At 33.8% G+C, this 19,352-nt stretch overlaps 1 protein-coding gene across 2 annotated transcripts; it reads right to left on the reverse strand.

Annotated features, from left to right (window-relative positions):
* Positions 1 to 935: 935 nt before the first annotated feature.
* LOC135104444 (acylamino-acid-releasing enzyme-like) lies at positions 936 to 19,352 on the reverse strand. Of its 2 annotated transcripts, XM_064011886.1 has the most exons (17): positions 19,219 to 19,352; positions 17,258 to 17,311; positions 17,005 to 17,121; positions 16,655 to 16,770; positions 15,403 to 15,550; positions 15,049 to 15,164; positions 14,109 to 14,184; positions 12,205 to 12,412; positions 10,457 to 10,599; positions 10,053 to 10,227; positions 8,732 to 8,895; positions 7,068 to 7,212; positions 6,666 to 6,897; positions 6,439 to 6,529; positions 4,913 to 4,992; positions 2,879 to 3,088; positions 936 to 2,734 (listed from the first exon to the last, which is right to left on the reverse strand). In XM_064011886.1, exons 1-17 carry the CDS (start codon positions 19,237 to 19,239, stop codon positions 2,680 to 2,682), a joined length of 2,151 nt encoding a protein of 716 aa, XP_063867956.1. In that variant the 5' UTR covers positions 19,240 to 19,352; the 3' UTR covers positions 936 to 2,679. The 2 variants fall into 2 exon arrangements, with proteins under 2 accessions (XP_063867956.1, XP_063867967.1); XM_064011897.1 differs by lacking the exons at positions 936 to 2,734; positions 2,879 to 3,088; positions 4,913 to 4,992 and adding an exon at positions 4,427 to 4,853.

Raw genomic sequence — 19,352 nt, forward strand, 5'->3', positions numbered from 1 at the left:
GGCGAGGAGACAAAGTATGCCTCGCGCGGGAATTTTAATCGATTTTATGAGTACACATTGATTTTTTATTGATTTTAAGGCTCGGGGAAAAATGTGCCGGATACTTGAAGCTGCCGGATACTCGAATGCCGGATGAGAGGGATTTTACTGTATTACATCTTAACCATTACCTTATAGTTTTATCTCTTAGGGAACTTTTCATTAGATGCTTTTGCTTCGCGCTTGAAAGGGTGAAACCAAATTATTGGACAAACTACCCACAGACTAATAAGCATTTATTATTATTATTACTATTATTATTATTATTATTATTATCATTATTATTATTATTATCATGGTATTCATTTACTTATTCATCAATTTCTTCTGCAGGCAGATGTTCTATTAGTTAAAACATAAGCCAGTCATATTCATAGTGCTTTAAGGTGGGGAAAGATGCAGCTAACCAAAAAGTTCGCTTTAATAACTGCTAAACTGCCTACTAAAAGCTCATCTTCAGTATAATCACACACACACACACACAGAGAGAGAGAGAGAGAGAGAGAGAGAGAGAGAGAGAGAGAGAGAGAGAGAGAGAGAGAGAGAGAGAGAGAGAGAGAGAGAATTATCTGGAACTTCGCATGCACAGAAAGTACTGTCTATTCTCCTTTTGCTTATATTCACCCCTTTGCTGAATTTTGTAATTCCTATTAATTTCAACTTAGTCTTAGTATCATGAATTATTCTGTATAATAATAGTAACAATAATAATAATAATAATAATAATAATAATAATAATAATAATAATAATAATAATAATAATAATGATAATAATAATAATAATAATAGTAATAATAATAATAATAATAATAATAATAATAAATAAAAATAACAATAAAAAGGGAGGTAATCAGACATAGTATATAATTCCCTACTGTGGGGAAGTAAAACAATGGTGAGGTTTTCGTCATCCCTCAATCTTTTAAGATCAGAAGGTAGTGGCAACATTATTAAAACCTGACCACGATAATCATAAACAGTACATATATACAGATAGTTCCTTAATTATGAACATTTGAGTTACAGACTTTCAGTACATATGAACAAAGTTCTCAAAGTTCAAAATTAGCACATACGAATAATTTGCATGTCCACCGAGTGACAGCAGTAGGAGTGGGAGACAGGAGTCATGAACAATAGCAGTATCATAAATCATTGTACGTGCCCAAATGAGCTCATGCAGTATGCATGAACCCTTCCCAAGTAAAATTAAAGAGCTTATTTTTGTTACTATAAAAACTTTATTTCATGTACTTGAAGGTTGTTCAAAGTACCACAGAAATATTGTTTACATTGGTATGTCCAAATTTTCAGCTGTCTGTAACCAGAACATACATCATAAAAACTGTATACTGTAGTATAAATTACAGACTTACAAACAGCATCTTGGTATGGATCTTGCTGGTAAGTTGGGCAATATTTGTATACAAGTTTTTTTTCCTGAAAATATGTAGGATTCCACACAGATTATATATATATATATATATATATATATATATATATATATATATATATATATATATATATATATATATATACACACACAATGGAACCTCATTTACTGAACATCTCCCTTTCTGAATAACTCGGTCTTCAAACAAAAATTTTAATTTGTAACTGCTTTGGTTGCTGTACCATAATTCAGTTTTCAAATAAAGTTATTTGATTTCAAATACTACAAAAGCTGCCATTTATTACTAATTTATAGTTTCTATAAATATCTCCTTCATTTTTTATATATTTGGAGAAGACACAGAGGGTAAGACAGTATTTCAATCTTTGAAATAAGTTAAATGTGATCCCACTGAAGAACCTTGATGTAAACAAACAAGGTTCACTGCTCAGAAGTAATCCCAAGCCTCTTGTGGCTCTCTCCATGACCCACAAAACCATCACTACAGCACAACTGCATTTTCCCAGTAGCTTTTCCTAGCAGCAAAATGTCTATGTGTTATGATCCCCTTCATTTTGGCATAGTGGGTTGCTCCTCTCTGTGTCACTCTGTAAGGCTTCCCTCACTTGATCAGTGACAAAGAGAATGCCTCCACTGTCTAAACAATATCCTTTGATGAGTTCTGTCACTAAGTACATTCAATATATCTTTTCTGAAAAAAAAAAAATTTCTAAGCTGGAGATGTTGTGGAGCAGCCATCTTAGCAGTGGGAACATCGGTCATTACCCAATAAGACACAGTGGACGGGTGTCTGAGAACAGATTAATCTATTTTACATTGATTCCTATGAGCAAAATAGTTTCGGTTTTCAAACATTTCAGACTCTGAACAGCATTCAGGAATTAATTAAGTTCGAAAACCAAGGTTCCACTGTGTGTGTGTGTGTGTGTGTGTGTGTGTGTGTGTGTGTGTGTGTGTGTGTGTGTATATATATATATATATATATATATATATATATATATATATATATATATATATATATATATATATATATATATATATATATAATTTATATATTTATTTATTTATTTTTTTACTTGCCTCCTTTACCCATTAGGATGTGACATATGCTATTTCTTTTCTTTAAATGTCTATTTCTGCTTCTGAAGGAAGTTTTCCGTGTTTACAGCTACTCTGTGGCCTCAGTCCAATGTTTTCCAAGCCAGAGAGCTATGTGAATTAAACAATCAGCTTCCACTTCCACCTTGCGAAGGGGGGTGGCAGTCATCATATAAATGAAGTCTGAAAAGAAAAGGAAACTGAGGAGAATGTTTAAACATTTTATAAAATAAAATAAAATTAACCATTTGAATTTCCACCACCCTCTTGTACATAGAGCACATAAAACAAAATCTAAGTCACAAGCAAACATGTTTCAGTACTCACTTTGTCTCAACTCCTCGAGCAAGCAACAAGCGATGAAAGTACAAACTCTGTGATGGAGGCACTCGAGCATCATTCTTCCCCACAAGTAGCAATATTGGAGCCTTGATGCTGTCAATTCGGCTTATGGGAGATATCTCCAGCATCCTGCTGAGTGTGGCACCATCTGGGATCTTATCATGTTCATATGTGAATCCACTTTCAACAAAGGACCTGCAATTACAAATAAATATTTCATAAACTTTAATCTTTTCTGTGTATAACATGCATATTAATTGCCTTAGATTAATTTTTGGTTTGGGCATTTGGTGTAGCATGGTTATGCAAAGTTAAAATCATGCAGTTTTTAATACATATTGATACGCATACAAAAAAGTAAATAAAAAAAAATATTATGTGAAGTTGCTATATAATTTATAATAATAATAATAATAATAATATCAGGTTTATTTATCAAGAGGCAGCAGACAATACAGTGATAGTTGCTGAAGGGGTCTTGATTTTTTTTTAGGACATACAAGTGCCAGGCTAAACTTTAATTGAATTATATGCGCATCTTGCAGAATAAAAGCAATCTACTTTGCCCGTGAGAATTTATCATTCTGGTTCAAACAGCAACAGGTACCTATTTTGAGAACAATTTCATGAAATAAAAAATAAATAAATAAATAAAAAAAAAAGTTTTCAAGCATCAGTATTTTGATTTATTTACTTATTTATTTTTTCCAGGAGTGAAGGATTTATAATCCTACAAAAGGAGAGCTGTAAGTACCTTAGATTTTCATTAAACTCCTGATATGGTGTCTCATTGTACACACGTTTAATGTGATTCTTACATGTACTCTTTATGATATTTCAGGCAATCCATCATCACAACTACACAATAACTGAATCAAAGGAATGACTTTAACATAATCCTGTCAATGTACTTAATCAATCTCCACTTCAAATCACTCATTAATGCATTTTGTCTCTCTGTAGTCCTGGGCCTGCAAGAAAATTAAGCTCTACTAAATCTGAGCCTTCCATACAAAACCGTATCACATTCACTCTCCCAGACTTGCCTTCTTTACTTATTAGGATGTGACATAGACCATTTCTAGTCTCTAAATGTCTATTTCTGTGTCTAAATAAAGTTTTCTGTCTGCAGCTACTCTGTGGCCTCAGTCCAATGTTTTCCGAGCCAGAGAGCTATGGGAATTAATTTGGTAGGCAAAATGTTTTTTTTTTCCTTTAATTTGTAGTTTTCTGTAAATATTTTAAAACTAAAACAGTTTGGGAATACAAGACAAACAGGCAAACAGATTGAGAGAGAGAGAGAGAGAGAGAGAGAGAGAGAGAGAGAGAGAGAGAGAGAGAGAGAGAGAGAGAGAGAGAGAGAGAGAGAGAGAGAGAGAGAGAGAGAGAGAGAGAGAGAGAGAGAGAGAGAGAGAGAGAGAGAGAGAGAGAGAGAGAGATGCTGTAGTAACTTTTAAGTCAAAACAATAAGATAAAATACCATACTCTTATTACAGCAAAGATTTAAGGGAGATGTCAAGAAGTTTTATGACATCTTGAGAGAAATAAAGGGAGCTGTTTACTTCATTCAGTTAAGTTAGAACCTGTTCATACAATGCAACATTTGCTGTGGAGGCATCAAGGCACAAGGAGAGAGAGAAAAGCCCCCCCTAAGAGTTTAAGGTGTATTAATAAGTATTAAGATTTGATGTTAGCCTCCTTTTCCCATGAATGAACTACTTCACTACCTTTAAGATGAAGCACATTGTTACTGCTTGCTGGGCTCTGATGCTGCTATAGTTAGGGAGTCTGAACTTATCATACCTATACACTTCTAATGCAGTGAATAAAAATTATTACAGGATGATAGTTCACACAACAAACATTACACCATTACTCACAAATCTGGATTGTCTTTACCAGCAAGTGCAGTTGTAAAGTCACAGGAGGCATTCCTGATGATGGCAGCTTTATACAGTTTCTATAAACAAAAAGAGAAATGAAAAAACACAATAGTTGATGAAACAGTCAACTACTCACCAATCAGGTATGTCAGATACCGCTGGCATTGCAGATATGTCAATCACTGCATTTCTGGCTGCCACAGCTTTGTAGAAGTCCTGGTGGATACAATTTTGATACATCATAGAACAGGAAAAGAAATATGAGCAAACAATAACATGAAGCATGAAATAATGTTCAATAATTCACAATCATGTATAATTTATTACTCTGACCTTAATTTCCTTAGTTATGGTTTACAATAATTATTCAAAGCATGAAAGGAGGGTGACATAGGTGCATGTCTGCAGGAAATAGTAGATGACATGTGAGGACAGAAATCCCACCTTAAGGGTCCACCCTTATGGTCCTTCATATGGTATATACATTAATGGAATATTGTATAGATAAGAAAATTAATATTTAGCATAAATTATGTTTTTTATAAGATTCTTTTCCCTGAAACATATCTTTATACAGTCTGTGCACTGGAAGTCAATGCAAATGAAGTCAGTGCAGTGATGTGCTGGAAAGTATTTCTTGATTTTTAGAAAACCTTTTCCTTAACAGTCTGTGGCAAAAAGATTGAATTTCTTTTTATATCATGCAACCTGTATACCAAGCTTTCCTTGACTACTGGTGCATGACATTAATGTTGACTGGGGTGCAACAAGTTTAGCATTGTATTTCTGTGTTTGTAACTGTTAGAGGATGACACTGTAAGATAGTTTCTTCAATGTAATGATAATGTAAACCAGAATCTATGTACAGGGGAGAAGATAATTCTAATCTACCTTATATAATGGTAGTTATGATGCAAAACAAACTGTAAGGTGAAAGTTCGAATGAAGTGCTGCATGCTGGTTGAAACAAATGAAATACATGATCATATACCTATCTTTTTTACTTTGATTAAAGAGAGAGAGAGAGAGAGAGAGAGAGAGAGAGAGAGAGAGAGAGAGAGAGAGAGAGAGAGAGAGAGAGAGAGAGAGAGAGAGAGAGAGAGAGAGAGAGAGAGAGAGAGAGAGAGAGAGAGAGAGAGAGAGAGAATAAACCACAAAATTTTACTTGTTACTGACCAGAAGTGTTCAAGTGGATTATAAGATATTGCAATGTAATTCTATTTCCTTTCTTAAATCTGTAAATGATTGCAGCCACTAATTTCCCTGGTCTTACACTTTAATCTCATGCCTCACTGATACGCAAAACAATTGATGTAAGTTTCCTCAAATATTTCCATCCTTGCTTCCACAAAATTCTATACACTCCTTGAAACCTTTGTCCCCCTCTCCTGTCCTATAGCTCACTCTTACATTCTCAGATATTGTGTTTCAATATCTAAATTGATGTGCTGACAATGTCTTCTGTATTTGTGTGTCCTCGACCTGCATCTCTTAGAATTCCATCCTTTCTGCATTTAAACACTGCCATTTTTCTGTCACTTTCAGGTTTCTATATCAAATATCTCCTTTAGATAAAAGAATAACTGGGCCAGTTTGTGAATCATATGGAAGAAAATTCAGACCCTTTCATTGCTTGTTATATGCAAAATATGCATGACTTACTGGATACTGGGCTGCTAGGTGGGTGACCAGGAAGCCTCCATGTGATCCACCAACAAGAAAAACTTTGGATTCATCAAGAACTTCTGAAAATCTGAAAATTTTGACAAAGAACATTATGAAAAATTACACAATTTCTTTTATAATACATACATAAGCAAAAATTATATTCATCACATAAGAAACAATAGCAGCAAGGCAAGCTATGAAAATGGACCATTAATAAATACCTCTTTAAACAATTTAGGGTAGCTTTGTGGACATCATCCACATCTGTCAGTCCACAATTGCCAGGCAGGGAGTCTACACCATCTTGTCCAAAGCCAATAGACCCCCGATAATTCACAAAGACAACTGAGTATCCAAGAGCAACAAAGAATGTTGCAGCCATAGAATATGAATTGATAGAACTGCTATGGGGTCCTCCATGAGGCCAGCATATGAGTGGTCTTTTTGAAGCACCTGAAATTATCATTAGTATCTTACATTAACCATATAACCAAAGGTGGATAATTTTCTTTAAAAAAAATGCAATCTAATTTTCAGTGTATATTATGGGAAAAAAATATATATATATTTCCATGTAGTCAATTAACACAAAACTGAATATACAACCAAAAACTCTTGCATACCTTTTGTATTTGACACTGGACCATAATATAGAAGAGAAATGGAGATATCAGAATACTTGGGATTAGGATGTGGAGTATCATTTACAAACTCCCAAACACTGTACTCTAAACTTGATACATTTGGAATCTCTCGAGTAGGAGTTACCTATGATGAGAAAATCTTTATATTACAAATCATATACCTAACTTCATCTCTCTGTCATAATTCATATAATTTTACATCACTTAAGTAGCATCCTACCTTTCTCTGTGAAAGAATTTAGATTAATAATACAATAGTAATAATAATAATAATAATAATAATAATAATAATAATAATAATAATAATAATAATAATAATAATAATAACAATAATAATAATAATAATAATAATAATAATAATAATAATAATAAATCTATCTATCTAAATACCAGACCAGCAATTCCACACAGGTGGCCCAGACAAAGTACCACACACTCATACAAACATCATTCATATTCTTAGACCCATCCACCCCTGGTGGAAAGAAAGTGTCTCGTGGACCACCTTACTACACCTCAAGAGCAGAGCTGGCCACATACATCCATGACAAGGCCTGACAGCATACACTGGTTTACCCCTACCCCTTCATAATGAGACTGCTCCCTACCTCACACCTACTCTAGTCCTGAAACCACAGCAGATGCAAGGTACTTCCTAAGGAGTGTCATGCACTCTAACTGGGTTCATGTGCCAATGGGCCCAGCTAAGGGTGGCCAAGCTGATGAGATCAAGTGGTTTTCATGCACTCACCACTGTCTCCATTCACTTCCATCACTCAAAATTGCTCTTGCTTGGTGCAGTGTAATTCCTCTCACATTCAGTGCTTTCACAAGGTTCATCCACTCCAGGTGAGGCCTTCCTCTTTACCTTCCATCACACATACCTGACCTCATTAGTCTCTTTACTAGTTTTCTGTCCTCTTTTCACTCTATATGCCCAAACCATCTTAACACACACTAATCTGCCCATCCTGCCAATTCTCTAAAGACACCAGTTTTTCTTACATCCTCATTTCTTATTCTGTTCCTCCATGTTACACCACACATACTCCTCAAACACTTAGTTCCCATTATATTAAGCCATTTGTTCTCCCCTACTCACACAATTCACATTTCAGCACCATACAGCAAAGCGGGCACCACTATTTCTTCATATATCCCTCTCTTTACACTCATACTCAGACTCCTATGGTTAAAAATCTTTCTCAGTCCACCAAGTACTTTTCTTGCTTTCACTCTGCATTTCACCTTTATCTCAACTATTCTGTAACATTATGCATAAAAAATTTTAAGGGATGATGAAGAATCAGCATCACCATCTTTATCACCATCAACATTAAGAGGATACAGAGACTGCTTGGAAAATTCTTACTAAGTGGTCAAAATCATTAAATATGTGTAGAACAAAGCACAAGGCTTAAATTTATTATCAAAGCAATAAAGACTTGTATCATGTATCTGTCCTAAAAACTTGTACTATGTGATCTACATTTATTTAGTCCTGTTATTTCAGAAATTGATTTTCCTTTAGATGGCAGGACTGATAAGGTGCCAATAAGCACTATTATTTTTCTAAGTAGAAAATAAATGAATTAAAAATATTAATAATAATTAATAATTTAATGAATGAATTAAATACCAACCTGATTCATTTTAATACAGTCCTCTTGACCTTTGCTAGGAACACAGCCCAACAAAATTTGGTTGGGATGAGCAAGGGTGGAGAAGTTTACCAGTAAGTAGTCATCAAACACATCAGTGACCACATGACTTCCTACATGTGGCATTTCCACAATTGTACCATCAGCTGGGAAGAGAATAATAAGGATTTAAAATTTAGAAGACTTTGAAAGAAGAGACCATTACATTTTCACATTGAGTTGCACAGTAGAAAATACCATTATGTTCAATATGAGTAACTATCTACTGTATATTATTAGCTATTTTCTCAACTTGGGGAAAAAAAAAAAAAATAAAAAATAAAATGCACATGCTTATGAGATCCATAATAAATTTCATCAATTAGTATACAGTGTAATAAGAGCTTAAACCTAACCAGAAGTTTTAAATCTAAGAATGCAAGTTAAAAATCATTGCCATAAGTAACATAATAAGAGCCAATAATGTGCCTCCTCAAATACCCCGATAGGCTTCTCTGCGATTTTCACAATACATACATAATTTTCTCCTTGCTTAATTACTGTCTCTTAACTCATAGCTTACAACTAGAACCTACGCTATTTTCTTATAAAAATAAATTAAATTCCATGTTGCAAGTTATGGGAGATTGGACTATACAATTATGAACTCTGTTATGCTTTATTTATGTTTTGCAATGCCTCAGTACTTCAGCAAAACATGGACATTGTTAACAATTACAGTGATGCTCATAGAGGTGCTTGATCAAGGAAGGAAATATCCCAATCTTAGGCACCAAATTATATCATATAAATAACTTTCACTACTCTACTCGATAAACAAACAACAGAAAATAAAAATTGTAAGCATACATCAGTGCTTGGTCTCCTTGGTCTTGGTTCATACAATTTGCACAGTTCAGGTCTGAATGAATAGACAACTGAGAATATTACCATTTGTATTTAGTTTACCCAAACATACTAAAACTGATAATGTGGGGCATGCAAGCAGGAGGAAATTGTGGTGCATGGGAAATTAATTCAAATATCAAATAATCCTATAACGATGCTTTTTCAAATTTCTGTATTAAGGAACTTTGCATTTGTTTAATTTGTACTAAATCTAAGCATGAAAAATCCATACAAGAAAATGGTTCTCTGTAAAAGAGGTTTAAAACAATTGGAACAGTTACCTAACCACAATGATTCATAATGATGTAAAAAAAAAAAAAAAAAAAAAAAAAAAAAAAAAAAAAAAAAAAAAAAAAAAAAGCTAAATAAGGGCACAGAATGGGAAAAATCAACAAAAGAACTGGGTATTACTAACTTGTATGTATAACACAAGATATAATATCAGAGTGTGAGACTGTTGAAATCACAAGCCGCTCACTGTCCTTGAGCCAGCATCTTCGTGGAAGGCCGGAGAAAGTATAGATGCCAAAGAACAAATGGTCATCATGAATACGCTTCTCACGTTCAACGACATCTACAACTATCCGTTCCTAAAGAGAAAGGAAAGGCAAAGGTTCAGAGGAAGAGCAATATGTAAAAGTTATCAGCTTTAGAAATACATGCTGACTTGTAAAATCTATGGACCTATTTTCAATTATGATTTTTATCAATGCAAAATGTGAAGCTCCAATACTGATGGACTAAATTTATAAGATCATGACTTGTGAGGATACTATCACAATTGTCTATAGATAGCATTACAGTAATAGTGCAATATACCTGCTTTGAAGGCCATGACAACAAACACAGCTGGGAACATTTTGCATGTGGCCCTCCAACTTTCGATCGTAAGAATGCTATTTTTTTCCCATCGGGGCTGACACGTGGAGTTCGAACATTACTGCAGCCCTCTGAAATTACAGCTGCACACAAAACAATGTCATTAATATTTTGCATGTTCAAGAGGAAATTATAGACCCAATTTTCATGACTGACTTCCTACATACATAGACTGTTCAAACATATCCACATACATATACCACAGAAGCAGGCAGTAAAGATATGGCACCACAGTTTATATACTGCTAAAAAGATATATATGAAGAGTGGGTGGGGGTGTGTTGACCCTCCCTGATAACTACCTCAAATCTCAATAACACAAAAAAAGCAGTTCCAGCCTACCATATTAAAACATTTCTTTTTACCATTTACACCACAATATAATACTCTTTAAAGATCTACACAATAAAACTCTTCCTTAGCCATTTCACTTCTTGCCATTCTCTCTTTAAAACCAAACCATTCCCTCAGTTACTCTGCATTCCATTCCTCGATCTTCACTTGACACACCAAATCTATTATGATATGCTTTCATGACTTTTCCCACCCATTCTTCGCACATCCTGGGCATTTTTCCCAAAATAATTTAAACTGCTTGGATTCTTTACCTTTATCTTTCATTCCATACCCAAGTCTCACCTGCATATGTGAGTATTAGTACAGTTATTTCATCACACAAACTTTTTTTACTTACATGCTTAGTCTTTCCTTTCATCATACACCCTAGAGATCCAACTACTTTTCTCCCTTCTTTGATTTCACTTCCCTTGCTTCCATACTTTCACAAAGACGAATAAACATACTTAAATGTACTTCCTTCATTAAATCTAATCTCATATTCTTTTGTGCATGTTCCTTTACATGGACATTCAAAGTGAATATTTTTTTTTTACTTTTTTTCAAACACTTTTTTCACATTAAGCTTTAAACTTCTATCTTTTGCATTCCTCATTGCATAAGGCCTCCAATTTTCTTTTCACACTATTCTGTCTGTAAATCACTAATATGATTTACCCAATATTTTTCATATGTTCATCCCTTTCACTTATATCGTATGATTTTCACTTTTCTATAGCCTGAACATTCTTAAAAGAAGAGCATCTATCAAGATATCTGAAACTAAATACTATTGTCCTTATTCATTTTAAGTGAGTGGCAATAAAAAATTTATACTTTTATAGTCCTTGGCCTCCCCACAGGAAGAAAAAATAAAAAAATAAAAAAATAAATAAAATAAATAAATAAATAAATAAATAAATAAATAAATAAATAAATATATATATATATATATATATATATATATATATATATATATATATATATATATATATATATATATATATATATATATATATATATATATATAAATAAATAAATAAATAAATAAATAAATAAATAAATAAATAAATAAATAAATAAATAAATAAATAAATAAATAAATAAATAAATATATATATATATATATATATATATATATATATATATATATATATATATATATATATATATATATATATATATATATGGTCTTGCCTTAAATCCCAAAGCATTTTGAAGGCTACATCCACTTCCTCTTTCAACTTAGCTTTCATGCTGTAAGATGCAAAATATCATTTCCTTTCTAACACTTTCCTCTTAGTTATATCCATAATATCAGCCTGGCAATGATTGCTGCCAACTCAACATACTGAAAGTTCCATTCATATCCATATGGAAGAGCTTGGACATTCTGTTGTGGCAATACACCAAGCCAAGACGAAATGGTTGACTTTCAAAAGCAACTCCAAATACTCCAGTGCCATCAGCCGTCCACACCATCTGGGCTGGACACAGGTTGTCAGGCAGCTCATGGCACCTAAGTTCTTTAGTGCTCACATTAAGGAAGCACACAACACCCTGCAAAATAAAATATAATCTTGACATAAATTATAGATATATTATAGATAAATTATACAATATATGTACCCTGAATATTCTGAACTATAATTGGGACAAATTTATCTGAAAAATCAGTCAAAAGGATTTTATAAATAGCACACAGTAAAATAAAATAAAAAATATAAACATATATATGAATAAATAAATAAAACAATAATAATAATTGATTAATAAATAAAAATAAATAAATTTTTTTAAATCTACCACAGTGCACCAAACATCCTGGTTGGTTAACCAAAATGGCTGTCCTGAGATATTACTCACACAAGCTGTCTACATTTCCTGCAAGCCATGAGACGCAATGAAAGATAGAGTGAGGATAGTGTGGTTCTCTTCCACTGTACAAGTCGTCTATGATAAGGTAAAGTGAAGCAGATGGAGGGAGAAATTTAAGTTGTTCCTGAACTTTGTTGACTGGACCAATAAATTTGCATGGATATGAAAATGTGAGGGTAAGATGGGAAAACAATGGGATATGTTTGAAAGACAAAAGATGGATGTGTTAGCACTCAGTGAAACAAGGATGAAAGGTAAGGGTGAACATGAGTTAGGAAGGGTGAGTGAAAGGAGGCCAGGTGCAGAGAAAAGAAGAACAAGAGAAGGGATAGCCCTGTTGCCCAGGGATAGCCCATATATGCATCACAGAGTGTATGGAGAACAAGTAGAACTGATGAACCCAAATATGCTCCAAGGAGTGAATGGAGTAGAAAACTATGTAGTTGCTAACAGCCATTCCTTACTGTTTTGTCTGCATCAATACATTATCACCTAATTACTAGTGATTTTCATAATGGTTTGTCTGATGCCAAGGCTGCTTCCATTCAGCTTGATCACATAAAGGTAGAAATTGAAACTAGATTGAACATGCACCTGGATAAAGTTACATATATATAACATTCACACTGTGCTAAACTTTTACGCCAGGAATGGGTCTGAGAGAGAGAGAGAGAGAGAGAGAGAGAGAGAGAGAGAGAGAGAGAGAGAGAGAGAGAGAGAGAGAGAGAGAGAGAGAGAGAGAGAGGAGAGAGAGAGAGAGAGAGAGAGAGAGAGAGAGAGAGAGAGAGAGAGAGAGAGAGAGAGAGAGAGAGAGAGAGAGAGAGAGAGAGAGAGAGAGAGAGGAGAGAGAGAGAGAGAGAGAGAGAGAGAGAGAGAGAAATATAATATATATATATATATATATATATATATATATATATATATATATATATATATATATATATATATATATATATATATATATATATATATATATATATATATATATATATATATATATATATATATATATATATATATATATATATATATATATATATATATATATATATATATATATATATATATATATATATATATATATATATATATATACACACACACACACACACACACACTCAGAATTGGATGTCATTCATCCAATAGTATAGATTCCCAGTTGCAAGTTACTCACATTCTTCAGGTTTTCTCTTATCATCACTCATTCAGTCACATAGAAGAGTGGGCAAGATCCTATGGCCTATGCAAGGTTTTAAAAGGAATGGAAAAGATGAAGAATTAAACCAATTGTGAAAAGTAGAAGACACTGACCCAACACTCCAAGTAAAAAAAATCACCCAACACCAGCTACATACACATTCACAGACAAAATTCTCACCTGGTGTTTTCCTTTCATCTGCTCCCCCCAATCATTCCTGTAAAGAAACTCTTGGCCTCTTCCATCTTCACTTCCCCTATAACCAAAAGATACATGGACTATTAGTGTATGTACCTTGTAATCAACTTCACTGCCTATCTGTGTCATTCACCTTCTTTTATTAATACAGTGATAATAACAGTTATTTCTCATCATTTGATGGTACAGACATATTTTTCATGGTCCTATTCAGGCCTTGATGCTACAGTCTCATGGGTAGCTTAGTTTCTCAGCTAAAAAAAAATAAAATAAAATAAATAAATAATAATAAAATAAATAAATAAACAAATAAATAAAAAATAAATAAATAAATAAAAAAAAATAATGAAGCAATCCTCAAGCTGCACCAAAACTATTCTTGAACTTCCTGGGGTAGAATATAAGACTGTAGTTCACTTCACTAAGCTAGCTTTGTCATCAGCATACTAAGAAAATACCTATAACTTGATTGATTATAGGTGGTTCAACCCTTGTCTTAACATATAAGTAAGCAAACGGAATGTTTAATTTTTGAGGATAAAAACAATTGCTTAAAAAACCAAGCCATCCAGAAGACACATCGAGACTTATAGTCAGCTTCCTTAGTTAAGCTACGATTTTATATTCCATTTCAATGGGTGGGCTTGCTTGTTAACCTCCATAAGGAAATGGCAAAATTTGTCCATAGGATTACTATCCCAACTTTCATGGAATCAAGTTTCACATATATATATATATATATATATATATATATATATATATATATATATATATATATATATATATATATATATATATATATATATATATATATATATAATTTTTTTTATATGAACTAATAAAGTGCAAACTTGGTGTACCATTCTAGATAATAAAAAAATAAATAAATAAATAAAAAAGATCACCATCATTTAACACTCACTCTTTGAATGAAGCAAAGAAACTGGTGGGCTTGGGCTGTTTCTTCTCAGCAACATAAACAAGTGTTGTCTCATCTGGTGACCACTCCAAGCAGGAGAATTCCTCATCTGCATACACCTGAAGGAAGATACAGAGTACAGTTAAGTAATTTGAGTCATGATAATGGTCCCCTTTTGTTTGGCCACTGTGGTGGAGAGAAGGTATGAGTTCACCAAATTCAGTTCAGTTCAGTTCTCATACATATACCATACCTCCTATTTCCTCAAACCACCATACACAGGTGGAAGGGTAGAAAACAGGGCTTAGCCTATGACATGCTCTTACTTTTAGGGAGAACGAGTTATATAAAACCCACCTTTCCATGTTTATCGATTTCTTTGAGGTCAATTGTGGTCATAAATCCATCTGTCTTCATTACCATCATATGCTCTTTCTCTTTGTCTTTATCTGATGTCATGACACAAGCAGTCATTCTGCCTGAGTTACTTGTCTGCCGCAATAATCTGCAAATATCTATAATTATCATCCATACTCTTTTAATAACAGAATTGCAACATATCACCTAAATAATTGGTAAAATTATCAAGTGTGAGCTGCAGATAGGTTTAATAAATTCAACAATCTAGTGAGCTAGTCTGTGGAGGGATATAATGCTGTCACTTCATAATATTACATGATGTGAGATCATAAGGTTCCTGGAGTGTCCAGAGTAAAAGAAAATAAGGCATGGGTCTGTACTGTGTTTGCTTCAGAAGCAAGTAGTAATGTTAGTTAGTCAGTATACCAAATGGTGGTTCATTGTCAATATCTGAACATAGCTCACTGGCACACACCTTAAACTTGAATAGAAAATTCTGTGTGAAACAAGAATTCAGCAATAGAAACCTTCAAAATGACATGCCAGATTCTCAGTAAAGAAACAATGAACAGGACAGGATGCTATGAATGGCATCCATGCTTCAAGTGAAGTAGAATATTACTGAATATGAGGCTTGAGTTACCTTCATGCATACAGACAAAAAAGTGATAATTTGTTTGTCACAGTTAAATGATCATCATCAAGGTAGTTACTAACATTGTCATTGTGTCATTTAAAACAATTCAAGCAATTCTCACATCCAATTTGATAATTCACAGTGTCACTTTCAAGACTGTGGCTAGACACCTGATATCATCATGACAATGTAGGTATCTACTTATAATGTATTGAAAATGTAGTTTTTTACTGATGATCAATATGATTATCAGTTCCCATCTTCTCTATTTACCAAATTTAGCTACAATGCATATCACAGACAAAAATTAAAAGAAAATAGCTCCCAGAAAGTATTGCAATCAAGGCAGAACCATTAAGAGTGGTAAGTATCACTGCATAAAATGATTACTCTGAAAGGGATGGTAACCATCCCCTTCAGCCAAAGTATATTCTGCTCTATATAGGCCTTTTATAAAAAGCAGTGTACCTAATTCAAATTTAAAATGGAAACTTTTGATTGCACTTTGTTATATCCTGAGTAACCCGTAAGAAACTGAGCTATAAAGCTGATGAGATTAAATTTGTGATATCAATAAAAAGGTTCCTGAACCTAAATAATGTGATTACTTACACATTCTTGCTTAGTGGGGCAGGATGGTAGGACATAATCCTGCCATCTTGAACAATGTAATTAGACAGATTATGGGTATATTCTGAGCCAGCCAAGTTGAAACAGCTCCACTGTATCTGGAGTGGTTAAATGAGTTTAAGTAGCATGTTAACACTGTAAGAGACATTATTAATAAAATTATTATCAAATGGAAAAAATAAATAATCATTACTTTTAAAGATCTGTAGATTTTGTGTACCTTTGGAAGTATGTGCACTTCAAAATTAAGAAGCCTTATTAAAACTGCACAATTCACAATTTACAAAATACAAAAATTTATTTTTGAATTGGATCTCCATTTCATTACTCACCTCAACTCCAACATCCTCTTTACCAGAGGAGTTTTCCCTTATACTAGTAATTGTAGCCTGCTTGACAGTGCTTATTGCAGCTACAGACTCCAGCACTTTCTTCAAGTTATCCACCATCTGAAGCAAATGTTATTCAAGCTATGCAAAGTATGGTGATATATATGCATGCTGTTCACTTGCTTACATTTTATGAATTCAATAATTTGTAGTATACTGATTTTGTGTGTAGCTTACAGCTGAAAACATACTTTACCTTGGAATAGTAGCTTTTACTCAATGCAGGAAAAATATGGGTTGTTTGTCCTCTCTGTAAAAATAAGACAAATATAACAGTAAAGGTAGGTTCACACTGGCTGCAATGTTACGCCAGCTATGAAATGCCACAGGCTGACACTGGCAATATATACTTGTGATGTGAGTATTCACACTGTGAGCAATGCTAAGTTATCAAATGGTGCTTGTTTCAATTGTCACATCAGTACTACATTGTAATGTGGATTATTGTTTTGTATTGATCATCAATAATAAATAAAAATAAAAATTACAATTCAATGAGCAATAGAATACAATGCATTGAGCAAGTTTGTGATTTAGAGTATTTGCCCTGAATTATGCCTGTCTTGCATTAGCAAACAACGCTTCATTCTTCTAATAGCTACTAGCTTTCAGCACATACAATACTTTGTTAATGACATTTGTAAAATAAAACTTGTTTCTGATACATTAATTTTTCACAATAATGTTCTGGCTTTGGATGCAGCATCCCACACAGCATCCACCCTCCCCTCCCTGCACAGCATTACATTTCTCACGCGGCATGACCTGACTGACATCCCAGATTTGGTTGGCTGCATGGGCAGTGAGGTCAGTCCTCATCCATCCAGCCTTGAAGGTGGATGCGTGTCTCACACCTCTGTTTATTGCTGTACAGCTTGCTTTTAATTAATATACCACAGCTGTTCTACATCATGTATCCTTTACTCCTGGAGCACTAATACAATCAACATCCATCTTGTACAATAACAGGCTATCCTACAAGCTCCCAGAGCCTAGCAAGAGGCATATCTGAGTTGCCATGGGCCCCACAGGGTTAAGAGTTATACAGGACTAAAGGCCCCTGCAGGGCCTAGTACCGTTGACCCACAAAGTTACTAAGCTCTGCATGATTAAAAGTTGACTATGGTTTAGATTGTTTGGTTAATTTTTGTTTTTCATTTGAAAAAAAAAAATAAATAAGGACTGGGGTATTTAGTGCATAAAGAGAAGAAAAACATAGGTAATGACAATTATAAAATAAAGAAAATAGGTAAAATGAAACAAAATAAATAAAACAAATATAAATAAATATAAATAAATAAATTTATAAATAAATAAATTAATTAAATGAATAAATATTTTAAAGTTCTGAAGTGGACAACATTTATCCAAGGGGATTATCACAACCCTCAAGGGGAAGAAGAGAACTAAAAATAAATAAATAAACAAATAAATAAATAAGTAAATAAATAAATAAATAAAATGCACCAGTTTGAGATAGGTGTACTTAATTCTGGAAAATAAAACTTCTTGAAAATATCAGATTCAAGAACAATATTTATGTGGCAAAAACAAGCAGATGAAACAACCCGTTTCTATAATAAGCTGCACTATAACAGGCCGGCTAAATGAGGGGATTACTCCACTTGATTCCCTGACAAGATTATTGGGTCATCTAAATTAACTGGCAATGAAGGGAACTCCATCCCCTTCATCTCCCACATGGATTTTCTTAACCTAACCTGCCAGAACTCCTCCGTTGCGACTGTGTCCCTGTCAACCCTCAGCAAAACCTGTTTGTCTAGTAGGAGAGAGAGAGAGAGAGGAGAGAGAGAGAGAGAGAGAGAGAGAGAGAGAGAGAGAGAGAGAGAGAGAGAGAGAGAGAGAGAGAGAGAGAGATGGGGATGAAATCATGACTCCCGATCACGGAATACCTTTACCCTCGTCCAATCAGTATGTCGTGACCGCTGGCTGGTTAGCAACCAAGGGAGCTAATCACTATAGCTTCATTGTTGGCAAGCACTACATCAGACAAAAAATCACCTCTATACAATGATTAATTTAACTATAACATCTCAGATCCTAAGGAGCTTGTTGGCAAGCACATCAGACAAAAAATCATCCCTATACAATGATTAATTTAACTATAACGTCTCAGATCCTAAGGAGGTAACCTACCAGGCCTGAGAGTGAGACCATCTGCTCTACACCGTCCGACTGCTAAGTGCAAACTGCTGCCACTTAATATAATGCTATGCTAGTACACGGACAAAGCAGCAGGGTTGCCGTTTGTTCCGCGTTCCCACCAGGCG

Source organism: Scylla paramamosain, chromosome 1, assembly GCF_035594125.1.
Source record: "Scylla paramamosain isolate STU-SP2022 chromosome 1, ASM3559412v1, whole genome shotgun sequence".
Lineage (NCBI taxonomy): Eukaryota > Metazoa > Arthropoda > Malacostraca > Decapoda > Portunidae > Scylla > Scylla paramamosain.